Genomic DNA, 27,163 nt, shown 5'->3' on the forward strand with positions numbered 1-27,163 from the left:
CATCACTGACCGACCACCAAACCAGTCATGCTGAATGATGTTACAGGCAGCATAACGTTCCCCACCGCTTTTCCAGACACTTTCACGTCTGTCACATGTGCTCGGGGTGGACCTGCTCTCATCTGTGAAAAGCACAGGACTTCAGTGGCAGACCTGCCAATTCTGGTGTTCAATGGCAAATGCCTGTCAAGCTCCATGGTGCCGGGCAATGAGCACAGGGCCCACTAGAGGATGTCTGGCCCTCAGGCCACCCTCATGAAGTCTTTTTTTGATTGTTTGGTCAGACATTCACACAAGTGGCCTGCTTGAGGTCAATTTGTAGGGATCTGGCAGTGCTCATCCTGTTGTTCCTTGTACAAAGAAGCAGATATTGGTGCTGCTAATGGGTTAAGGACCTTCTATGGCCCTGTCCAGCTCTCCTAGAGTATCGGTAACTGCTTGTCTCCCGGAATCTCCTTCATGCTCTTGAAACTGCTGGGAGAAACAGAAAACCTTCTGGCATTGGCACGTATGGATGTGCCATCCTGGAGGCGTCGGACTGCCTATGTAACCTCTATAGGGTCCAGGTATCGCCGCATGCTACCAATAGTGACACTGACCCTAGCCAAATGCAAAACTAGTGAAAAAAAGTCAGAAAAGATGAGTAGGGGAAAATATTTCAGTGGTCTCTACCTGTAAAATCATTACTGTTTTGGAGGTTGTCTCGTTGTTGCCCATCTAGTGCACCTGTTAATGTAATTAGCACCATAGCAGCTGAAAATGATTAACAACCCCCTCTGCTACTTAACTAACCAGATCAATATCCCAGGAGTTTAACTAAGTTGATGCTATACGCTGATTAAAAAGTGTTCCTTTAATTTTTTTGAGCAGTTCTTTAAATTCATTACTCAGTGATATATTTCAAATATTTATTTTATTTAATTTGAATGATTATGGATTACAGCTAGTGTTTAATACAGAAATGTTGGCTTACTAAAAAGTATGTCCATGTACAGTTTAGTATGCACTCAATATTCAGGGCTTCTTTTGCATAATTTACTACATCAATGTGGAATGGAGGCGATCAGCCTGTGACAATGCTGAGGTGTTATGGAGGGCCTGGTTGCTTTGATGGTGGCCTTCTGCTCGCCTGCATTGTTGGGCCTGGTGTCTCTCATTTTCCTCTTGACAATACACCCTACAGATTCTCTATGGGGTTTAGGTCATGTGAGTTTGCTGGCTAATCAAGCACAGTGATACCATGATAATTAAACCAGATATTGGTACTTTTGTCAGTGTGTGCAAGTGCCAATTCCTGCTGGGAAATGAATTCAGCATCTCCATAAAGCTGGTCAGCAGAGGGAAGCATGAAGTGCTCTAGAATTTCCTGGTAGAGGGCTGCGCTGACTTTGGATTTGATAAGCACAGTGGACCAACACCAGCAGATGACATGGCTCCTCAAATCATCACAGACTGTGGAAACTTCACACTGGACCTCATGCAACTTGGAATCTGTGCCTCTCCACTCTTCCTCCAGACTCTGGGACCTTGATTTCCAAATGAAATGTAAAGTTTACTTTCATCCGAAAAGAAGACATTGGGCTACTGAGCAACAGTCCAGTCATTTTTCTCCTTAGCCCAGGTAAGATGTTTCTGACATTGTCACTAGGAACGCGACAGTTGTAGCCCATGTCCTGGATATGTCTGTGTGTGGTGGCTCTTGAACTGACACCAGCCGTTGTCCACTCCTTGTGAATCTACCCCAAATTCTTGAATGGCTTTGCTTCACAATCCTCTCAATGCTGCAGTTATCCCTGTTGCTTGCGCACCTTTTTCAACCACACTTTTTTCTTTCACTCAACTTTCCAATATTATGCTTGGATATAGAACTCTGTGAACAGACAGCATCTTTAGCAATGACCTTTTGTGACTTACCTTGTGGAGGGTGTCAATGACTGTCTTCTGGACTACTGAAGAGTCAGCAGTCTTCCTCATGATTGTGTAACCTACTGAACCAGACAGAGAGACCATTTAAAGGCGCAGGAAACCTTTACAAGTGTTTTGAGTTTATGAGCGGATTAGAGTGTGACACCATGAGTCTACAATATTGAACTTTTTCACAATATTCACATTTTCTGAGATACAGAATTTTGGGTTTTCACTAGCTGTAAGCCATAATCGTGTAAAATTCAAAGAAAGAAATGCTTGAAATATATCACTGTGTGTAATAAATCTAAAGTATATAATAAGAGTTTCCCTTTTTGAATCAAATTACTGAAATAAATTAACTTTTTGATGATATTCAAATTTTTTGAGATGCACCTGTATGTATGTATGTATGCATTTTGCTTTTTTTTTTTTTTTTTTTTTTTTTTTTTTTTTTTTTTTATTTCCTGCAATATTTGAAAGGGAAAGTAAGCCTTGGTCAAATACTGCAAACAATACTGCAAACAATATTAAAAAAAAAAAAAAAAAAATTCTCCCAAGGGTACAATTTTAGAATCACAGCATTGCTTTTTACACTAGATCTAGTGTAGTCATTGTGGTATGGAAATAATAAATGTAAAATAGATCTAGAAATGGCAAGGCAATGCAGGTACATTAACATTGGGCTTTACAAGGTGGGGGTTTTTTTCTCTTTTTTTTTTTTTTTTTTATTCGTTCCCATAGTTTATCGTTGACGTAGAAAATAGCAATAGACTGTTCATTGCAATTGTGCATTTTGTTGTGTTGTGTACATTTTCACTCAATTTCTGTGTGTAATGTGTGCATAATAATGTAAACAAGCCGTCACCTTTTCTTTTGTCACTGTCACATATGTGTTTGTTTCCTTTCCTGCTAGCTGTCAGGGCATGACAAGGTATGGATACTAGAGTGGAACTATTTTTACTTTGGCATCTTGTGTATAACTAACAGCTCAACTAGATTTGCACTAATGAGCCTGTTTAGTCTGTGTATTTTTACTTGCACTTCTGCTAAAATCTGAATGGGTTTGCTGCAAGCTTACTAACTTTTTTTTTTTTTTTTTTCTTGAACATTTGGGTTGTTTTACACTGTAAAGTTTATTTTTCTTTTATAGAGGCATTTCACTATAAATAGTTTGAGTCTTAGGATTTCTGTTGCCTTGAGAAAAGTTACCCTTTTTATAAGGAGACCCAGCTCTTCTCTAAGGCGGCAGTGGAGGTAGGATGCCCGGGGAAAGAAAACCCGACTAGCTAATATCTGGCATGCAGCTAAATCTGCTCCCAGCTCCAAAAAAAACACATAAGGGAAAATCTTTCACTTGTAAGTGCGACCACCTATGAGGTATGCGTCTCCTAAATCTAGGTCCTGGATGACGCACAGACGAGCTATAACTGGCGGATTCTCACTAAATCTAACTAGCAGAGTTTCCAATGAAGCTTGCCTCTACAAAACTGTAGTCTAATAGGGCCTGTATTGCTTCAAATTCCAGAAATGTGCTCCAGGTAAAGTAGCTCCTAATACTGACCAAACCTGCCTCATATAAAAAACGAGAAACTATTGCACTCAGTTTGCCTGGTTTATACCTGTAGGAGTCCTATAAAATACTCTTCTATATAAGAAATTGTTCCTAATATGATTCTACAGGTGCTGCTATCTGGAACCAGGAATGGGTTACTGACTAGCAACTAAACTGACAAGAGTCTAATTCACCAGGTCTAACAAAAAAGCTGCCACTGCAAGGTTGACTACCCCAAAAGCTGGAAATAACGCTAATCAAAGCTAGGTGCTATTACACTCAATCTGCCTGCCAAAGCTCAACCACCCTCCCCACAAAAACCACGCTGTACCCCAAATGAAAATGGCGTTTACAAAGACCTAAAACTATTTTTCAAGCTTTTTAGGTAGTTGACCGTGCTGATGCAGATATTTTTTCAGACCTGGTGAATTAGACTCTGTCAGTTTAGTTGCTAATCAGTTACCCATTCCTGGGAGTAGTGTATAATATAGATAGCCACATCTGTAGAATCCTATTAGGAACAGTTTCTTATATACAGTGCCTTGCGAAAGTATTCGGCCCCCTTGAACTTTGCGACCTTTTGCCACATTTCAGGCTTCAAACATTAAGATATAAAACTGTAATTTTTTGTGAAGAATCAACAAGTGGGACACAATCATGAAGTGGAACGAAATTTATTGGATATTTCAAACTTTAACAAATAAAAAACTGAAAAATTGGGCGTGCAAAATTATTCAGCCCCTTTACTTTCAGTGCAGCCAACTCTCTCCAGAAGTTCAGTGAGGACCTCTGAATGATCCAATGTTGACCTAAATGACTAATGATGATAAATAGAATCCACCTGTATGTAATCAAGTCTCGGTATAAATGCACCTGCACTGTGATAGTCTCAGAGGTCCGTTTAAAGCGCAGAGAGCATCATGAAGAACAAGGAACACACCAGGCAGGTCCGAGATACTGTTGTGGAGAAGTTTAAAGCCGGATTTGGATACAAAAAGATTTCCCAAGCTTTAAACATCCCAAGGAGCACTGTGCAAGCGATAATATTGAAATGGACGGAGTATCAGCCCACTGCAAATCTACGAAGACCTGGCCGTCCCTCTAAACTTTCAGCTCATACAAGGAGAAGACTGATCAGAGATGCAGCCAAGAGGCCCATGATCACTCTGGATGAACTGCAGAGATCTACAGCTGAGGTGGGAGACTGTCCATAGGACAACAATGTCATATACTGGACAAATCTGGCCTTTATGGAAGAGTGGCAAGAAGAAAGCCATTTCTTAACCACTTTACCACTAGAGGATTTTGCTGTCTTACGTCTGGGCCACTTTTGGCACTGTGCGACTTTAACTGACAATTGCGCGGTCATGCGACGCCATACCCAAACGAAATTTACGTCCTTTTTTTCCCACAAACAGAGCTTTCTTTTGGTGGTATTTGATCACCTGTGCGATTTTTACTTTTTGCGCTATAAACCAAAAAAGTGTAAATTTTGAAAAAATAACTATTTTTCACATTTTTTTTTTTTTTTATATGAAATTCCCCCCCAAAACAATGTAAAAATCACATTTTTTTTAAATTTTTGGCCAATTTGTTTTCTATTTTGATTGGTTTGCGCAAAAGTTATTGCGTTTACTAACTTAAGGGAAAGATTTCTGTAATTTTTGGTGTTTTTTTTTTTTTTTTAACGAGTAATGGCGGCGATCTGCGATTTATTATTTTTTTTTGCGGGACTGCGACATTGCGGCGGACAGATCGGACTCTTGACTGACATTTTTGACACTTTTGGGGGTACCAGTGATATTACTACAGTAATCAGTGCTATATATATGCACTGTTACTGTAAAAATGACACTGGCAGGGAAGGGGTTAATTTTATTGGAGAGGGAGGGGTTAATGTATGCCTGGTGTGTGGGGGGAGGTGACTGAGTGACACAAGGACAGATCGCATGCTGAACCCTGCAATCTGACCCTGCCTGTCACTTAGGAGATCCACCCGCTTGTGTTTACACAAGCAGGCAGATCTCCACACTCGATTCCCCGACGATCGGGGAAGAGCAGCGGCGATCGCTGCTGCTCCTCCCCTGGCCCGACGCGCGCTGTGACTGAATACAGCGGGAGCGAGCCTCCGGCGGCGGCGCGCGAGTGTCTGGCGCAGTCGCCAGACGATAACGAACCACTTTGCCGCAGTAGAGCTAGAATGAGGAGACGGCAAGTGGTTAACCACTTAAGCCCCGGAAGATTTTACCCCCTTCCTGACCAGGGGGTATTTTGCGATTCGGCACTGCTTGACTTTAACGGACAATTGCGCGGTCGTGCGACGCTGTACCTAAACGAATTTGACGTCCTTTTTTTCCCACAAACAGAGCTTTCTTTTGGTGGTATTTGATCCCCTGTGCGATTTTTTTTTTTTTTTTTGATCATGCGCTATAAACATAAAAAGAGCATCAATTTTGCAAAAAACAATATTTTTCAAATTTTTTTATATGAAATTCCCCCAAAAAAAACGTAAAAATCAAAATTTTTTAACATTTTCGGCCAATTTGTTTTATGCTACATATGTTTGGTAAAAAAATCGCAAAAAGCGTATTTTGATTGGTTTGCGCAAAAGTTATCGCGTTTACTAACTTAAGGGAAAGATTTTTGTCATTTTTGGTGGTTTTTTTTTTTAACACGTAATGGCGGCGATCTGCGATTTTTTTTTTTTTTTTTTTTTGCGGTAATCAGTGCTATACATATGCACTGTTACTGTAAAATTACACTGGCAGTGAAGGGGTTAACTTTATTTGAGAGGGAGGGGTGGTGTGTGTCCCTAGGGGCGTGATTCTAACTGTGATTGGCTGTGGCTTGAGCTGTAGGAACAATGATCAACGGTCCTACATAGTAGAACCGTGTGATCATTGTTTCTACACAGGGGAGAATGACAGACGGCTTGTTTACACTAGCCGCCTGCCTTTCTCCCTCTCCACCGACGATCGCCGAGTTACCGGCAGACATCGGGTTAAAGCGGTTAAAGATATCCATAAAAAGTGTCGTTAAAGTTTGCCACAAGCCACCTGGGAGACACACCAAACATGTGGAAGAAGGTGCTCTGGTCAGATGAAACCAAAAATCAAACTTTTTGGCAACAATGCGAAACGTTATGTTTGGCGTAAAAGCAACACAGCTCATCACCCTGAAAACACCATCCCCACTGTCAACCATGGTGGTGGCAGCATCATGGTTTGGGCCTGCTTTTCTTCAGCAGGGACAGGGAAGATGGTTAAAATTGATGGGAAGATGGATGGAGCCAAATACAGCACCATTCTGGAAGAAAACCTGATGGAGTCTGCAAAAGACCTGAGACTGGGACGGAAATTTGTCTTCCAACAAGACAATGATCCGAAACATAAAGCAAAATCTACAATTGAATGGTTCACAAATAAACATATCCAGGTGTTAGAAGGGCCAAGTCAAAGTCCAGACCTGAATCTAATCGAGAATCTGTGGAAAGAACTGAAAACTACTGTTCACAAATGCTCTCCATCCAACCTCACTGAGCTCGAGCTGTTTTGCAAGGAGGAATGGGCAAAAATTGCAAAACTGATAGAGCAAAACTGATCGAGACATACCCCAAGCGACTTACAGCTGTAATCGCAGCAAAAGGTGGCGCTACAAAGTATTAACTTATGGGGGCTGAATAATTTTGCACGCCCAATTTTTCAGTATTTTGTTTAACAAAGTTTGAAATATCCAAAAAATTTCGTTCCACTTCATGATTGTGTCCCACTTGTTGTTGATTCTTCACAAAAAATTAGTTTTATATCTTTAGGTTTGAAGCCTGAAATATGGCAAAAGGTTGCCAAGTTCAAGGGGGCCGAATACCTTCGCAAGGCACTGTAGCAGAGTATTATTTAGGACTCCTATGGATATGGACCAGGCAGACAGAGTGCAATAGTTTCTAGTTTTCATATATGAGGGAGGTTTTTGATCAGTATTAGGAGCTACCTAGTTTACTATTTCTAGCTTTTGAAGCAATACATGCCCTATTAGACTACAGCTTTGGAGAGGCAGGCTTCATAGGAGACTTTGCGAGCTAGATTTTGTGAGAATTCACCAGTTATAGCTTGTCCATGTGCTATCCAGGACCTTGATTTAGGAGAAGCATACCATGGCCGTACTTACAAGTGGAGGATTTTCCAGGACCCTTATGTGGTTTTTTTTTTTTTTTTGGGAGTTTATTTAACTGCATGCCATACATATTGCTAGTTTTTTTCCCCTACTCCCTTTCTCCATTTCTTCTTTATTTTTTTTCTGCCCTGACCAATTTACTATTGTGTGCACCAGTCACTATCGGCCCTACATATATTTCTCTATCGTTTAGTGACAGACGCAGTCTTCTGTTCTCAATAGCAGTAGGGTTATGCTGTCTCCTACAGGAGTAGGACACTAGGCACAAAAAAGTTCTGGCTACGCTTATGGGCAGTCCCAGGGGGTATACCCTCTCTCCCTGCTATAGGATGTCACTTTTAATCTGCCTAGTCAGGAGTAAGGACCTAGTTCCTTGCTGGGATCTCAGGTCCTGGCAAAAGATTTTTTACTAGCTAGGTTTTTTTCACTGGATTTTTTTACTGAGAGATCTACGAGCAACTATGCCGGATCTGGGCGACGGGCTGGATATATAGATCCAGTGGTCACCCCAGCCGGCCATGGAGCGCACGCAGACCCCAGCTCCGTGCTAGGTCGGCCACGGCATAGTCCCAACGGACGGGGACTGGCCCTGCGGGTTAAACGTCTCGCCAGGTCGCATACGACCGGGTCTAGGCCTGAGTCGTAGCGTTCCTTTTGACCAACAGCCCCCCCACTTCGGCGGCGAGGGGTTCTGTCAGGAGATGGTTCCCGCCTGTTCCTGGTATGGTGAGTAAAACTGTTCCCCCCCCCCCCTCTCCCCCTGGCAGGTTTTGGGATGGATGCGGGCCCCTCCTTTGGACGGTCGGACCCTCACATTCCTGGATTCCCCTCTGTCCTGTCACGGACACGCACCCCCCCCGACCTGCCCCCCCCACTCACTACTGTGGCTATGGGGTGATTGGAGCTACTCCTGGGGGCTGAGACTGGTCGAAGGCCGACTGGGGGGGTGGTGGGTGCGCCGCCTTTGACCGGACAATCGATCGTGCGGGGTTGTGGTTGGTTTACCTGTTTCTCCCAGGGCCCCCTTCCTGTCGATCCCATTCAGGAGGCTGGGGGGTCCCCTTGAGGGCCCCTAGAAGCTCCGTATGCCACGCAGGGCCACCATTTTCTTGTAGCCTACATGTGCTGAGGAGATCGGCGGCCATCTTGGTACACCCGGAACAGCCATTTTGCGGTGGATCCAATTTGTAAATCAATGGCGGCCATGTTCTTGGAGTCCCTAGAGGCTTTTTTGTGGTGGTGGAGCTCCTCCCTTTAACCTAGTGTCGACACTCAGGTTATGAGGATCGAGATCGCTGCAGACACGTGCTGTGCAGACGTTCTGGGCCTTCCTGGTGTATCTTTGGTGGGGTGGTGAGTCTGGGGGGTCTGTCTCTCTCTCTGCTGGGGGTCTCTGCACTTCTGCTGACCTCCTTGGGGGCGCTTTAAAGCAGTGGGACGTTTAAAAAAAAAAAAAAAAAGTTTTTGTTTTTTTTTTTTACTTTTTGTTGCGGGGTCCCCCTGGTGCAACATGGACCCTGCGGAACATTTTTCCCCATCTGACCCCCTCGAGGAGGCCGCAGGGCCCTCTGGATCCCAGCTATCCATAGATGCACTATTGGAGGTGGCCTGTATAGAACGGGGTGCCGAAAAATGCCCCCCACCTACCCCTGCCTCATCTGATGTGTCAGATTCTGAATCTGATTCAGACATCGCAAACTTGGGTCTCCCTGCTGGATCTACTACCTCACGCTCTTGTCTCCTTTGATAGTGAGGGGGACTCTTCTCCCTCCGCCACCGCGCAGGAAAAGTCGCTGGTGGATGCACGGTTTGTTTCTGTGCGTGAGACCCTGAAAGTGGTGGACGCAGCTACAACTGAGGCGCAGGTTACGTTTGGCAAGCCTTCCAGAGCGATTAAGGTTTTCCCCCTTTCCGCGTATTTTGACAACATGGTCAAAGAGTGGGACCGTCCAAAGCGCCCCCCTGGTCCTGGCGGCTCGGGAAGTAGCCGGCATTCTAAGGTGGGCAGAACAATTCGTTCCAGCCCTCTCTTAGGTGTGCACATTCCAGGGGTGGAAAATTGGCAGGCGGATTACCTCAGTCGACAGGCGCTGGACCAGGGGGAATGGTCACTTCATCAATTGTGTCTCCGTTGGGGTACTCCCCAGGGGGATCTGTTGCCCTCTCGCCTCAACAGGAAAGTGCAGAGGTTTGTGGCACGGTCCTGGGATCCTCTAGCCGACTCCACAGACGCATTAGTGGCTCCTTGGAGTCGGTATCATCTGATTTACGCTTTTCCTCCTCTCAAATTTCTGCCGAGACTCCTTCACCAGATTGAGGCAGAAGGGATTCCGGTCATCCTAGTGGCTCTAAACTGGCCTCGCCGGTCTTGGCACGCCAATCTGGTATGGCTGATTGCTGATGCTCCTTGGAGACTTCCTCTCAGGGAAGATCTGTTGTCGCAAGGGCCAATCTTCCATCCTGCTTTACAGTCGCTGGGTTTGACGGCTTGGCTGTTGGAAGCCAGGAGCTGAAGGATAGAGGGTTGTCTGACTCAGTGATTCCTGCGCTAGAAAATCTACTTCTTGGAAGATTTTCCATCGTACTTAGTAGACATACATTGCGTGGTGTGAATCCCTCAGGGTTCACACTCACTCCTTTTTGGGGACTCAGATCTTGGCCTCCCTCCAACGAGGGGTTGAGCAGCGCCTGGCCTTGAGTACCATCAAGGGCCAGATTTCGGCTTTGGCAGTTTTCTTTCAAAGTCCGTTGGACACACACTCCTTGGTGCATACCTTTCTCCAGGGAGGTGAGACACTTGGTTCCTCCGGTGCGGTCTCCATTGCCACAGTGGGACCTCAATTTGGTGTTGTCAGTTCTCCAAAAACCTCCCTTTGAAAACATTCGGGAGGTTCCCCTGCTTACATTGTCCCAGAAGGTGGCCTTTTTGGTGGCTATTATTTCTGCGTGCAGGGTGTCGAAGCTGGAGGCGTTGTCTTGTCCGCCTTACCTAGTGGTTCAGAGGGATAAGGTGGTTCTTCGTCCATGTTTGTCATTCTTTCCAAAGGTCGTCTCTGATTTTCATTTGAATGAAGACATCGTGTTGCCCTCCCTGTGTCCCAGGCCTAAGCATCCTAAGGAAATTGCCTTGCATTCCCTGGATGTGATTCGGCAATAAGGGTGTACCTGGCAGCTACAGAGTCTTTTAGAAAGTCAGACTCAGTATTTATCCTCACGGATGGACCTCGCAAAGGGTTTGCTGCTTCTGCTGTGACTAGATTTCAAGATGGCTCAAACAGATTGTGGTTCAGGCTTATTTCATTAAGGGTCAGGTTCCTCCTGTGCTTTCCATCATCAGGCGTCAGTGATGCAGGTTTGCAAGGCGGTTACCTTGTTGTGTGTGGATACTTTCACAAAGATTAATAAGGTGGATGTGTTGGCATCCGCGGATGCTTCCTTCAGCCACGAGGTTTTGCAGGCTGAAGGAATGGAGAACTTGGAGAACTTTGAGAGTGTTTTAATTTTTTTCATGTGAGCTCCAGTTTTATAGTTGTGCGCCATGTTACCTGGTTGGCTATGTTTTGGCTATGTTTAGCCTTGGGAAGTATTTTTTTCTTACTGTTCCCACCCCTCATGTTTGACACTGCTTTGGAATATCCCACGCAGTCAAGATGAGGAGCTGTGTCCATCAATGAACAAAAGAGAAAATGGGATTTTTTGACTTACCGTAAAATCCATTTCTCTGATGTTCATTGAAGGACACAGCACCCACCTGTCTATGGTTTTTTGTTTTTTTCTTCTGACACTGCTTGTAACAAAACTGAGTACCTATAGCAGAGAGTGGGAGTATACCCCCTGGGACTTCCCCGTAGACGTAGTCAAGTTTTTTCCTGCCTAGTGTCCTACTCCTGTAGGGGGCAGTATAACCCTACGGTCAAGAAGATGAAGAGCTGTGTTCGTCAAGTAACATCAGAGAAATGGATTTTACGATAAGACAAAAATCCCATTTTCTTTTTTGTTCATTGATGGACACAGCTCCTCCTCTTCTTGACTATGTGGGACATCCCAAAGCAGTGTCGAACACGAAAAGTGGGAGCAGTAGGAAAAAAATACCATTTCCTCTTTCGTTCGTTGACGGACACAGCTTCATATCTTTGACTGATGGGTTATGCTGCTCTTCTTAGTAGTAGTACACTAGGCAGAAAAGGGTTAACAAAGCTTGATTACGCCTATAGGGCAGTCCCAGGGGGTATACTCCCACTTCCTGTTATAGTATCTGTTTTTTCTGCCTAGTCGGGAGTAAGAACCCAGCTCCTTTTTCCTTTAAAACTGAACTTTTTTCCATTTTGATATTTTCTTCTTCTACAATCAAGTCTGTTCCTGTGAGAACTACAATCAACTGCTGGACTGGGTGACGCACTGGATATCCTAGATCCTTACGCTCTCCCCAGTCTGGCCAGCGAGCGCGTGCAGACCGCAGCTCGGCGCTAGGTTGGCCGTGACATGGCCCCACAGCATAAACCACGTAGTAAAGAAGATGAGGAGCTGTGTCCGTCAATGAACATCAGAGAAATGGATTTACAGTAAGTCAAAAATCCCATTTTACTTGCTCTGCGCAGTGGTTTTGCATAGAGCAGCCTCGATTCTCTGGCACTCTGGGCCCCTTCACCTTGCCGATTGCCCCCATAGCAAGCCTCAAGTACTCATGCATGCTCACTTCCAAGCTGGCTTTGTGTCCATAAGACATAGAGAGCGTGTCTTAGCCCCATCATTGGCTGTGATTGACAGCAGCATGAGCCAATGGCTCCTGTTGCTGCATCTCAGCCAGTGAGGAGGGAAAGACCTGGGAGAGCTGCTTTAGAACCATTTTAAGACTTTTTTTTTTTTTTCCTATACTCTGCTCTATTACAGAGCTTTCCCCTCATTTCCTGTTTATAGGGACAACTGTTTCACAGGCAGGAATTGGGGGGGTTGGGGGTGGGGGGGGGGGGGAGAGAATCCTCACCAGTAGAATGAACAATAAAAAGCTAACAGGGAATGGCCATTTATGATGATGTATCTCCAAAGATTTGGTTTTGTACCACATTTTAAAAAGTGTATAGGTATTCTTTACTCTTGCAACCTCTTATTTCTCTTTGCAACCTTATTATTTCTCTTTTCAATGATCATAGAAGCTCTGGCTATATTAATATATTGGACAACTTTAAGACTTTGTGGGCATTACATGTGGTTGGTAACACAAAATTGGACTTTATGCAGATGATCTAATTCTATTTTTAAATATTATTTTTTAAAGGTGAACGTAAAGAGCCGGTTCACACTGCCGCGACCATAAGTCGCCCCATGTCGGAGCGTCTTTTTACCGCGACTTCAGCGCAACTTGTGAATTATTTTGCGCGACTTGTTTGGCCAATCAGAATATGATGTGTTGTGACCTAATTCCCCTTTTCTGTTTTTTTTTTACTCATTTTCGTATCAGTGTCCACCAGTGCCACGTATGTGTCCACCAGTGCCACTGCCCATCAGTGCAACGAATCAGTGTCCATCAGTGCCACATATCAGTGCCACGTATCAGTGTCCACCAGTGCCACGTATCAGTGCCACATATCAGTGCCACGAATCAGTGTCCACCAGTGCCACGTATCAGTGCAACGAATCAGTATCCACCAGTGCCACCTATCAGTGCCATGTATCAGTGCCACGAATCAGTGTCCACCAGTGCCACGTATCAGTGCCACGAATCAGTATCTACCAGTGCCACGTATCAGTGTCCACCAGTGCCACATATCAGTGGCACGTATCAGTGTCCACCAGTGCCACATATCAGTGCCACGAATCAGTGCCACGTATCATTGTCCACCAGTGCCATGTATCAGTGCCACAAATCAGTGTCCACCAGTGCCACGTATCAGTGCCACGAATCAGTGTCCACCAGTGCCACGAATCAGTGTCCACCAGTGCCACGAATCAGTGTCCACCAGTGCCACGTATCAGTGCCATGAATCAGTGTCCACCAGTGCCACGAATCAGTGTCCACCAGTGCCACGAATCAGTGTCCACCAGTGCCACGAATCAGTGTCCACCAGTGCCACGAATCAGTGTCCACCAGTGCCACGAATCAGTGTCCACCAGTGCCACGAATCAGTGTCCACCAGTGCCACGTATCAGTGCCATGAATCAGTGTCCACCAGTGCCACTTATCTGTCTCCACCAGTGCCACTCACACAGACCAAGCAGAGATAATGGAATATATATACCATTATTTTTATATATATATATATATATATATATATAATGTGTGTGTGTGTGTATGTATATATATATATATATATATATATATATATATATATATATATATATATATATATATAAAAAAATAATGGTATATATATTCCATTATCTTTATATATATGTGTGTGTGTGTGTGTGTGTGTGTGTATGTATATATATATATATATATATATATATATATATATATATATATATATATATACATACACCATATAGGCATGACTGCAATGTGGTTAATGCCTGGCTAATCTCTTTCTTCTTCCTGGAAAGTCTGATAACAAGTCGCTTCAATTAAGATAAGGAGGCGACTCCCGTTGAAGTATATGGGACAAGTCGGATCACAGGTCGCCTCAAAGTAGTACAGGACCCTTTTCTGAAGTCGGAGCGACTTCAGTAGTGCTAATTAAGACGGCACTGATTGATTAACATTGCTTTTGTTATGTCAAGCGACCTGGGGCAACACAAGTCGCCTCACAAGTCGTGCTAGTGTGAATGGGCTTAAATTGTTGGCACATCTACCCCTTTCGGTAGCAGACAGTCAGTTTGGTAAAACGTATTGTCCTAAATGTTTGTTCTCGCACAAATGCTTATGTCTTAATGAACCTGTACCAAAGCAAAAGAAAAAAGTTTTAAAATTCAGTTTATTGGGGAGCAGCAGTTTAAATAAAGCTTAAAGTATTTATTTGTAAAAACACTACTTCAAAGGCCATTGTAACGCACCCTATAGAATTACATGTCCCCATTCACCTATATTTTCATAGAAAAACACTTGGCCGCCCTTTTTTTTTTTTTTTCTCTATGTGGCTGTTATGTGATTTCACAGCCTAATCAGTCTCTCTTAAAGTGATATTAAAGGCTTGGTGTTTAAAAACAACAAATGTGCTGTACTTACCTGCTCACTGCAGTGGTTTTGCACAAAGCAGCCCTGATCCTCCGCTTCTCTGTTCCCTGCCAGCACTCATGGCTCCTGCTGAGTGCCCCCAGAGCAAGCAGATTGCTCTAGGGGCACCCGAGCAGGCTTGTTCCCAAGCCGCTCCCTCTCTCTCTCTCTTCATTGGCTCACTGGCTGTTATTGACAGCAGCGGTGCCAATGAGGGGGTGTCCCAGGGCAGCCGAGGCTCTCATGCACATCGCTGGATTGAGATCTGGGCCAAGGAAAGTATTAGGAGGGGGGGGGGGTGCTGCTGCACACAAAGAATGCATTAATGGAGACACCTTGTGCCTTTGGAACCACTTTAACTCTGACAGAGGGGCATGTCTGTTTAAAGAGGCAGGCTTAATTACACATAAATTGGAGATCTCCCCCTCTTTGGTTTACATCACATATAGTGGGCAGTAGGCATTGAGTGATGTGGCTCCCAGCAGGATCCTCACTCCTAAAATGGAATCCGGTCCTGCCATGTAGTACATGCAGACAAGCTACTTTCCCTCTTTGTATGTGATGTTAGCCCATGCACACATACTGTGTGATGTAAGAGTGCCTAAGAATCCCGCCCGCCCACTATGTGTTATGTAAGCCACAGATGGGAAACCTCACCACTCTGTCTGTAAATAAACCAGCCAATAGGATGCTTAGAGGTGGCATGGCCACATAATTAACCACGGGAGATACTCCCAACAGTGACTACAGAGACAGACTGACCACGGTAGCACGAATCTGCTGAGCCACTCATTCACAGGAATCTGGGAATGAATGAACTACAAGTTCTGTATTCCATTGCGGCAGACAGCATGTAGTTCTTAATGGGCCGAAAGCGTGCTGATCAGCACAATTGTAGTCTGTTCAGACGGTCTTCAGCTCTGTAACAATCTGTACACAGTTAGACAACAGAGCTGCTGGCAATGTGTGCTGGAACCTTCCAATAAACTCCTGTGAAAAAAATAAATAAATCCACAATGTATTTTTCCTGCAAAAATATGGGCATTTATTTTTTTTTTTCTAGGGTAAACTTAGCCTTTAAGTGGAGCATCTGTGCGATGTATACAACCTCCACCATAGGAAAACTGACATTTACAAAGAAAGTGTATTTAAATTGAAGCCAAACTGAATGCCTTTGCCGCTTCATTTTGTTTAACAGAGTGGCTGGGGATTCCCTTTATCTATACCAGACTCATCCTAAATGAGGATCTGGTATGGGTTTTTTAAGGGGAACACCCACTCATAAAAAAAAAAGTATGGGGTTGCCCCAAAAAATTCATTCCAGACCCTTATCCAAGCATGCAGGCTAGGAAGGGGAGGAGGAGCATACTTCCATAGCAAACATTGGCTGGACATAGCTGTCATGTTTGTCAATGATAAATGAACGTCTAAACGGCCAAATGTTGAATACTCAGCTCATCGACAGTTGATGCACTGCCTGAGTTAGCTCCCAGCTTCTCCCTAATTTATAGGCCCATCTAGTCCTTTTTTTTGGAAAACTTACAGATGCTAGTTTTTTGGGTGGCTCCTAGGTTGTCCTCAACTGCTTGTGTGTGGAAACAGAGCATACAAACCCTCTTTATAACTATTTTTTTAAATGACTCGCTACTGACATCACCCATTAAACTATTTGCTAACTACAACCTGCACTACACTTTGGAGATTCCATGGTGTTAAAGCGTGGTGGATGTGTTCTGAAAGGGAGTTCACTTTTTTGCCCACATTTGAAAAAGATGATGTAAAATTCAGCTCAGACTCATCAGTATCTCTAAATATCTTATCTATTTGACATTAGTCAAATTAGTCACAGGGTCCCAAATAATTAATCTCAGTCCCATACCCCCCCACCCCCACCCACACACACACACACACACACACACACACACACACACACACACACACACACACACACACACACACACACACACACACACACACACACACAAAACTTGCCAACAAGAAAGGTCACAGACCTGAAGAATCTGGTTCGATCCATAAGAAGGAAAAAGGCCTGCAATTGACCAGCTAGAAGAGCCGAACTGTTCTCCGTCCTGCCTGCCCCAATGTCTTCCTAAAGCATCACAGCTGGACTCCTAAGAGGGTGGAAATTGTCACTAGAGAATTTGGAGAGAGGGACGGGCATTTACTGAAACAGAGTCGGACATTTTTACTAGATGATCGGAGGAAACTGTGGGCGGATCTAGCCCGGCTGCGCCGCCTACCGATTTCACCAGTGTAAGAAAAAAAAAAAAACGCCATGCATCACTGATAGTGAAGAGAGAGCCATAAAGAGGATACAATCACACTGAGATAGCGAGGGGGAGCTCAAGGGAGGACCACGGAGGGAAAGTTAAAGGTGATATACACCCCTGTTGCAAGGGGGTAGCTATCTAGTGAGTGCACTCCTGGTGGGGTCACTGGAGGAACCGGGGTCACTGCATGTTTGGACTCTTTATTGTGCTGGGTTAGCACTGACACAGGGATTCATTGGTGGCACTACAAGGACCAGCAATTCCATGTGAAGATTTTTAAATGGAAGTTTATGTATCTTTGAAAGACATCATTACACTGGTATTATATTGCCACCTTGTATATTACTAAGTTTATAAATAAGTTTATTCATAGCGCAGAATTTTTCTTCTTTTTAGCATTTAAATCTACTATTTCTCAATGTATTTGCCAGGTTGTTATCCAGGTGTATGGTTTAAAAGGGAAGGTTCCACCTTTTCTGGTAAAGGCACACTCTACCAGAAGAGTAGGTGCCTCCTGGGAATTTGCCATCAAGTTTCTATGGCTCCGATTTGCAAAGCTGCAACCTGGTCGTCAGTGCATACATTCACTAGATTCTATCAAGTTGATGTTGGGAGTCTGCATTTGGCCGCAGTGTTCTGCAGGCAGATATGTAGATCTTCTGTGGTCTGATGGCGGTATTTTATGACGTCCCCCCTCCCCTCAAGTGCATTGCTTTGGGACGTCCCATATAGTAATGAATATGGTTGCTCTGTGTCGCTTGATTATGATAAAGAAATATGTATTTTTCCTACAGCTTACCTGTAAAATCCATTTCTAGAAGTATATCCTGGGACACAGTGGTCCCTCCCCTCTTGTCTGGGATGTTTATTGCCTGCTACAAAATTGAGGTTCCTGTATGAGAGAGGTTACATGGAGGGGGGACTTCCTGTCTTGTTACCAGTGTCCATTCACCTATAGGTGGCATATAACCCATATAGTAATCAATATGGCTGTGTCCCGTGATGTACTCCAAGAAATGGATTTTACAGGTAAGCTGTAGGAAAAATCCATATTCACTCTTAAGTGGTTGTGACATAGTGAGGTGAAGAAGTGACCACACACAGTTACTTGGTGTAATGCTTTATGGATGTTGAGATACAGAGTGTGTACCATAGTTCTCTTAAAAGATCACATCAAGCTGGTGAATCTTGGCTTATATTACAGTTATAAAAATGCTTATTAGTTTGATTTGTCACATTTCCTTTTGATAATAAAGTTTCATCAAAGGATAAGAATAGTGTTGTGCCTAGATGATATAGATGTCACATCAGTTGTAAGTCTGCAGCAAATATATAAAATAAGCATTTATATAGTGTCAACAGTTTTATGCAGCTCTCTATATGTGTACATTCACATCGGTCCTTGCCCTCAAGGAGCTTACAATCTTAGCTCCCTAGCTCACATGCAAATTTATATTATTTACTTGTATAAAATAAATGTTTGGGTACCAGATAAATAATGTATGGGGCCTTACACCATTTCGATGAGCTTTAGAAAACTGGTTTATTCTGATCACGAAGGCGTCTAGAGGCTTGTATAACCCGAAAATAAACTTTGCTGGTGATTAATTTGATTCACTCCAATGGAGGTGATCCTGCAATGTGGGCGGGGTCCCTCTGCTGCAAGTCAAGCTTTATTTACAAATCACCACCAGATTTAGCCAGTCTAAAATGTACAAAATTCTTTGATCAATTCTACATCTGAAGCCTTGGTTTTGCTATTCCATACTGAAACCTGCTGCTTTTTTATTTTTCAAATTGTGTTTAAATTTAAGAGCCGGTTCACACTACGATTTTGTTATCCAGATCCTATGCTGCATGCACGTGTTTGATGCATTCCGGTGCGTTTTTTATGCGTTTTCAATGCTTTCCAATGCGGTTTTCCTTCTTTTTTTTTTTTTTCCTTTAAATGCCAAAGTTTTTTCTTTTCTTTTTGTTTGTTTTACCTTAATGTGTTCCGTTTGTGATGCATTTTTCCACATTCCAGATGCATTTCATGCAGAAAGAATGCATCAAGTTCTTTTGTTGACTGCACTGGAATGTACTACACAGCTGTGAATTATGCCTTGGGATCCATTTTACCTACTTTCCATGCCCTTTTGATGCTGTTTAAAAACGCACTGGACTGCATGTGGTGTGAACTGGCCCTAAATGTACATAAAATATGAAACCAAGATAAATATTTTGTGCTTCCTTTCAGATACAAACCGTGTCTTCTAGAAGTAATGTATCCACAGGAGCTCCACAGGGAGTAAGCCGTGATGAAGAGGGAGGGCGATATCATAGTACAAAAAAGGGCAGTTTTCATGAGATCTTCAGTTTAGCTGAAACGGAGCGACCATTGCCAGGTAATGAATTTAGGTGATGTTTTTGTACATTCAGAATGCTAAGGAAGTACTAATCATACTAGTATAATAGTAATATCTAGCAATAAGATGTTTTGCAAAACATGTATGTCCAGGTACAGAAAAAATTCACATGGGTGTCGTGCATGTTGGTTGTGATTGTTAGGGTGAGCAACAGAACATAAAAAATATTGTGCATTCAATGGACACGCAGCAAAAAAAATTCCAGCAGTACAGAGACCTTTTTGTCAAGGCTTATTTATAAAGGATCTTTTCTCTAGCGCTCATTGACAGACGTAGTCCTCGGTGATACACCACCTTCGGGTTATGTTGCCTCCACAGGAGCAGGACTAGACAGGAAATTAAAAAGCTCTGGCCACACCCTAGGGGCAGTCCCAGAGGGTATATCCTCTCTCTCTCTGCCTCAGCAAATCAGTTATTTTCTGTCTAGTTAGGAGTAAGGACCTAGATACCTTGCTGGGATCTTAGGTCCTGGCAAGATTTTTTTCTTAAAGGATTTTTTAGACAGCTTTTTTTCTCCAGTGTTCCTGTGAGATCTTCAAGCAAGAAAGCTGAACTGGGCGACGGGCTGGATGTTGAGATCCGGTGGTCACCCCAGTTCAGCCTACGAGCGCGTGCAGGCCATAGCTCCGCACTGGGTCGGCCGCGACAAAGTCCCATTAAAGTACTGACCCCGCGAGTTAAACGTCTCGCTGAAACGCCAAAGACCATGAGTCACGGCGTCCATATCGGTCGACAGCCCTCCCGCCCCGGTGGAGAGGGGTACTGTCAGGAGTTGGTGCCCGCCTGGTTCCGGTATGGTGAGTAGTATGTTCCCCCTTTTCCCCTGACGGGTCTTGTGGTGAACGCGGGCCCCTCTCTGTATGGTAAGATAGAGTCCCTCTCTATCCTATAAATGACACAGATCCTCCTACTTTGAGTGTGATTTTATGTGCAAAAAGCCAGGAGGCTTGGTTTGGGAGCTAACAATCTAATTGTATACATGTTAAAAAGATTATAATCTGTGGCATTCTGGGAATCTTACGGTGATAAGAATAAGCTACCTACCAGTCAGAAGCCACGGACATGTAGACTGCCTTCCTAATCAGATCTCCAGCTATTAGCAGGCCTCCCGAATGGCCATGCGGTCCGCCAGGGCCGGTACCGCCAACCACGCCAAATCCCCATGCAGAGAGAGTGTTGTGTGCCCTGCAGCACACCGCTATTCAGTACAGGCCGCCGCCATTTTTTTTGCTGGATCGCACGAGCCGCCATTTTGGCGTAGCCTCGTGTCTCCAGCATGGGGGCGGCCATGTTTGAGGTGATCCAAACACCTCGTGGAGCTAGGGGAGGCACCGGAAGGCGTGCAGAGGGGTGGAGCCGCCTCCTTTCTTCCTGGGCAGCCAGCCAAAAGACTTCCTGTTTGTCAAGACAGCGCTGTAACCTGTTGCAGTTAAACTCTGAGCATCAAGTGGTGAGCCTGGGGGTCTATCTCTCTCTCTCTCTCTCTTGATCGATAGGGATCCCTAGCAGGTAACACTAAGGGGCTTTTTGTGGCGCTGGGGGTCTGAAAAAAAAAAAAAAAAAAAGTTTTTTTATTTCTGAATTATATTATCCAGGAAGTGACTGGAATTATCATGGACCCTGCCACACATATTCCCCCTCCTGTTTCCCTCGAGGGGGCCACGGGACCCGCCGGTGCACAGAGTGTAGAGTCATTTACAGCAATTTTGGAGTCTATGGTGGCTCGGGTGGAGGCGGCCTGTCAGGGACGGGGGTCAAGGAAGCGACCCCCGCCTACCCCTATACTATCTGACACCTCTGACTCTGATTCAGAGATGGTCACTGCAGTTGCAGGTTCCTCTGCAAAGGCTGTTATCCCAGGTAAAGCCCCCTCAGACAGTGAGGAGGACGCTTCTTCTGCTATAATTCAGGAAGAAGCATTGGTGGACGCACTAGTTGTGGCAGTGCAGGAAACCTTAAAAATTGAGGCTTTACCGGCAGAGGCAACTGAAACAGAGATTCCTTTTGGTACTAATAAGCCCATCAAAACGGTGAAGGTTTTTCCTGTACCCAAATGTTTCGGTAATCAGATTAAAGGAGAATGGGAGCATTCTAAACGTACCTTTACTATTTCCAAGCGTATTGCTAGACGCTATCCGTTTGAAGAATCCATCATTAAGAAATGGACGGTACCACCAGTGGTGGATCCACCTATTTCCAGGCTGAATAAAGCCACGGTTATCCCAGTGGAGGACACTTCGTCCTTTAAGGATCCGGTGGATCGAAAGATGGAAGCAGAGTCCCGCACCATCTTCTCTCTGATAGGGTCAGCATTTAGACCAGTAATTGTTATTGGTCTAGTTTCCCAGACACTTACGGAATGGGCGAAAATGGTACGCCAAGACCTTAGGGGAAAAGATATTCCCCAGGAGACATCTGATTTGATGGAACAGATTATACAAGGGCTACAGTTTATCTGTGACGCAGCCTTGGACACTAATCCCTTATTAGGGCATGCATCTATGTCAGCGGTGATCCTCAGACGTGTGCTGTGGTTAAGATGCTGGTCAGCTGACCTAGGTTCCAAAAAGACCTTGACAAATCTCCCTTTTCAGGGGAATCGTCTATTTGGGGCCAACCTAGATGAAATCATCAAGGATGCCACTGGGGGCAAGAGCACTTTTTTGCCACAGGCTGCTAAAGCTAAGGGACCTCGCAACAAGCGAGGACCTTCCTTTACCGCCCATAAAGGGCGCCCGGCTGGTACTAGCGGGAAAGGCAAGACTCCTCCAGGAGGGTTCAAGAAGGGCTGGTCGGACAAGCAGAGGACCAACCCAGCCAAACCCGAAGCAAAGGAGTACACAGCCTGAAGGTGCGCCCCCACCCGGTTTCAGGGTGGGGGGACGTTTTCACCGGTATTCAGGACATTAGATCGAGCTTCAACCACTACTACCGGTGCGATTCTTCCCTTCCAACATTTAAGTACTACAGGAAGCGGTAGTTACCGTTCCCTGAATAGATCTTTTCCTTTACCTTTTCCTAAGATTAGTCCCTATACCTCACAGGAATCGGATCTGGTTGACCAGATAGGCCAAGTAGCCTCTAGTCGGGTGACTTCGGTCCCTGAGGTTCAACCAGAAAAGATCACCCTTCCTGATAACAATCAGGTATCTGATAAATGTGTGGGAACAGAAAACGACCAGACTTTCTCGGATGGTCGGGGCCAGATACCTCTAGGGACGCCTGGTTCAGATTCTATCAGCGCCAGGGGTCCTAGAAATTCTAGGCTGGCCTCCTCAAGCCGGCCTGGCCGACTTGGACATGCTAGTCGCAGACGTTCCGTGGGAACTTCGTCTCAGGGAGTGTCTGTGGTCTCAAGGACCAATTTACCATCATGCTTTACAGTCGCTGGGTTTAATGGCCTGGCCATTGAGACCCAAGTACTGAAGGACAGAGGTTTGTCTACTTCAGTCATTCCTACCCTTATTAAAGCAAGGAAAGCGACTTCCAGCAAGGTCTATTATCACACATGGAAGACTTATATTGCGTGGTGCGAATCTTTAGGATTTCCTCCACGTACCTATTCGGTGACTCGAATATTGGCCTTTTTGCAACAAGGGGTTGAGCAGAAGCTAGCCTTGAGCACCATCAAGGGTCAAGTTTCAGCATTAGCAATCTTCTTTCAGAAACCTTTAGCTACCAAGTCCTTGGTGCGGAATTTCATCCAGGGGGTGCGGCACCTGGCTCCTCCAGTCCGCGCGCCCTTACCGCCCTGGGATCTTAATTTGGTTTTGTCGGTTCTACAGAAACCTCCCTTTGAAAACATCAGGGAGATTCCCTTGCTTACTTTATCCCAGAAGGTGGCCTTCTTGGTGGCTATTACTTCTGCTCGCAGGGTGTCAGAACTGGCTGCATTATCATGCCAGTCCCCATACCTAGTGATTCATAGGGATAAGGTAGTACTTCATCCTAAGCCATCTTTTCTTCCTAAGGTGGTTTCAGATTTTCATCTGAATGAAGATATTGTACTACCTTCCTTGTGTCCTCAGCCCAAGCATCATCGGGAACATGCGTTGCATTCCTTAGATGTGGTTCGGGCAATCAGGGTATACCTGAAAGCTACGGAATCATTCCGTAAGACGGATTCACTTTTTGTGATCACGGATGGCCCCAGAAAGGGTTTGCCTGCATCTGCCGCGACCATTGCCAAATGGATTAGACAAACGGTGGTACAGGCTTATTCTATTAAGGGTCAGAGTCCTCCGTTCCCTGTTAGGGCGCACTCCACTCGAGCGCTCAGTACTTCCTGGGCCTTTCGCCATCAGGCGTCAGTGGTCCAGGTATGTAAAGCGGCCACCTGGTCGTCGGTACATACCTTTACAAAATTCTATAAAATTGATGTGACGGCATCGGCGGATGCCTCATTTGGCCGCAAGGTTTTGCAGGCCGCAATTTGAGGAGACCGGTGGTCTACCTCGAGGGTTTTTTTCTGTTTGAAAAAAAAAAAAAAAAAAAAATTTTCTCTTTTTTGTGGAGTCTCATCATTAAGGATGAGCATTGTAAACTTCTAGTTGGCACCGGTTGGGCCTTCTAGATTGGGATTTGATTTCCATTTTCCCACCCCTCATTTGTGATACTGCTCTGGGACGTCCCGAAGGTGGTGTATCACCGAGGACTACGTCTGTCAATGAGCGCTAGAGAAAAATGGATTTTTGTAAAATCTTACCGTAAAATCCTTTTCTCTTAGCTCATTGACAGACGTAGTCCCCGCCCCTCTGTTTTTGAGTTGGGTTAAAATCTCTAAAGAGTGCTTTTTCACATAACTGATTTGCTGAGGCAGAGAGAGAGAGGATATACCCTCTGGGACTGCCCCTAGGGTGTGGCCAGAGCTTTTTAATTTCCTGTCTAGTCCTGCTCCTGTGGAGGCAACATAACCCGAAGGTGGTGTATCACCGAGGACTACGTCTGTCAATGAGCTAAGAGAAAAGGGTTTTACGGTAAGATTTTACAAAAATCCATTTTTTAATAAACAAGTTTTTCTCGATGCTTTTTATTTTGTAACATTAAGCAATTTGCTGCACATGCTGTAGGTAAAACTACACAGACGCATGCACTTTTCAGCATAAGTTTAGAAAAAAATAGGGTTTACTATATGGCAAGCCAGTTACTACCTTCATCTGCTTTTGTGCTGTACTTAAGAAGGACCTGTCATCACTATAAAAATAGTAAACAAACAGCGCAGTATAAAAGACCTAAACCAAAAAATGCTCTATTGCAGAGCTAATATTGGCAGTAGAATCATCAGCATCCAACAGATAATAAAAGTCATACTGTGGGTCTCCCCTGTCCTCTCCTCCTGATAAGAGCAAAAAATAAAATTATTTTGTTCTAAAAGTAGACACCTCATTAGGTCATATAGGTGGCACATAAGGAGTTAGAAAGAACCATTTAATGATGAGTGAATCGGTACACATAGGATCAATATTTGTGTAATATAAACAAGATGGCACGGTTCATAGACACTGTACAGAGCCAATCGGAGCAGCTATGTACTATATGTTCACTGTAACGACTAATTGCAGCACCATTAATGTCATTGGTTCCAAATCACAAGCAACAGCTGCTGAAGATAATCAGTTTCACAGCCTCCCTTTCAGATTCAGATTTTTACAGTACAAACAAATGGCAACCACCCCAAGCTATAGCGTCGCCCCTTCCATGTGCTCCTTGCTACAAAGGGTAGCTTATTTACCAGCCGGCCTGCAACAAACCAAATTGACCCTATGGGCTCTTTCACACGGGCGCTCTGTATGTCCGTATTTCATCCCATTTTTTTGCAGATGAAAAACTGACAAAATGCATGTCAATGGGATTGCGGATGTCAGCGAATGACCATCCGCTGACATCCGATTTTCGTCCTTTCAGTTCTGTTCCCTTTTTTGAAACGGAACAGAACCCTATTTTTCTTCCATTTAAAAAACGGAACGGATGCAAAATCGGATGTCAGCGGTGGAAAAAAAAAAAGTGCCCCAGTGGAATAAAAAATTGTAGCAGCCGCGTGAAAGAGCCCTAACAGTTTACGTTAAAACCAGGGGGTTTAGTTTTCACACATTTGTAAATATATGCATAAGCTGCAGTGGCCACGTCATGGCACCCCAGTGTACTGCAGTCCTAACTCTATAATTTTGAGAGATTCCAAAGTTGTAGCTCATGTATAATCATGAACAGATTAAGGACCGGTATGCCTGGAGGGAGCCCACAACTCCTTAAAGGTATAGAGATGCACTGGACACCCAGCAGAAAAGCTATCCATTGCATCCCTTACTATTGGTGAATTGCTGCTGGCACACACGGGGATACCTTCAGCTGCCATTGTGCTTTTTCTGGGTGTCAAGTGCGTCCCTATACCTTTAACCAGATGCCAACCGCCCCACGTACATTTACTGCGGCAGGGCCGCCGCTCTGGGCAGAATCACATACCTGTATGCGACTTTGCATTTCCAGATCTAGGGCGCACCTCCAGCATCCCGCTCCCGCTATGATTGGACTCAGCGGGTCCTGTGGAAGCGATGTCTGCCAGGACCTGCTGATCATTCAGAACACAGGCAGAACAGCGATCTGCCTACATAAACAAGGCAGATCGCTGTTCTGTGACAAGGGTAGGCTGTGATCCTGTGTTTCTGCTAAGCAGGAACATGGATCTCTGCCATCCCACAGTACAAGCATCCCTCACACGGTTAGCAAGCACTCCCTAGGGACACCGTTAACCCTTTAATCGCCCCTGATGTTAACCTCTTCCCTGCCAGTGTCAGTACAGTGATGGTGCATATTTTTTGGCACTGATTGCTGTATTAGTGTCACTGGTCCCCAAAGTGTCAGGTGTCCGATTTGTCCACCGCAAAATCGCAGGCCCACTAGAAGTCGCCGCCATTACTTGTAAAAAACAAAAAATTTCCAAAATATGTATCCCTTAGCTTGTAGACACTAACTTTTGTGCAAACCAATTAATGTTTGTTGAGATTTTTTTTTACCAAAAATATGTAGCAGAATACATATTGGCCTAAATTGGTGAAGAAATGTTTTAAATTTGTTTTATTTGTTATGTTTTATAGCAGAAAGTAAAACATTTTTTTTTCGTTTCTTTTTTTTTTTATAGCGCAAAAAATTAAAACTGCAGATGTGATCAAATACTACCAAAAGAAATCTCTATTTGTAGAAAAAAAAAGGACAGTTAAAGTAGCACAGTGCCGTATTGCAAAAAATGGCCTGGTCATGAAGGGGAGTAAACCTTCCAGAGCTAAAGTGGTTAAAGAGGGGGTGGGCTCCCTCCATGCATGCCCGCCCTTAATCTATCCATTTATTATATATGTGCTCCAGCTTTGGAGACTCTCAAACTTATAAAGTTAGGACTGCAGTACACTGGAGTGCCATGATGTGGCTGCTGCTGCTTATGCATATATTATCAAATGTATGCAAACTAAACCCTTTGTTTATAACGTAAACTGTTAGGGTAAATCGTTTTGTTGTAGGCTGGCTAAAAAGTGAGCTGGGAATTTTTGCTATTTCACGTTTCAGATTAATGTCTAACCTGTATATTAAACCATTCACCTCCTCCTCACTCTGCATTGGACCTCTACCTTTATCGTATCTAGTGCACCATTACCATGCTTCATGTTTTAACCCAAAAAGGAAGAGAAGTGAATAC

General features: G+C 44.4%; 1 protein-coding gene across 3 annotated transcripts in view; it reads left to right on the forward strand.

The window, feature by feature from the left end:
- The window catches only part of GRAMD4 (GRAM domain containing 4), a 396,610-nt gene that overhangs the window by 334,243 nt on the left and 35,204 nt on the right, over positions 1–27,163 (forward strand). For 2 of the 3 annotated variants that reach the window (XM_082253353.1, XM_082253355.1), the window contains 2 exons: positions 2,822–2,839; positions 19,311–19,458. In XM_082253353.1, coding sequence (XP_082109479.1) covers positions 2,822–2,839; positions 19,311–19,458 — 166 coding nt within the window. The remainder of the gene's footprint in view (positions 1–2,821; positions 2,840–19,310; positions 19,459–27,163) is intronic. The other variant, XM_082253354.1, reaches the window with a different exon arrangement.

This window comes from Pelophylax lessonae (assembly GCF_965119305.1).
Source record: "Pelophylax lessonae genome assembly, chromosome: 4".
NCBI classification, from domain to species: domain Eukaryota; kingdom Metazoa; phylum Chordata; class Amphibia; order Anura; family Ranidae; genus Pelophylax; species Pelophylax lessonae.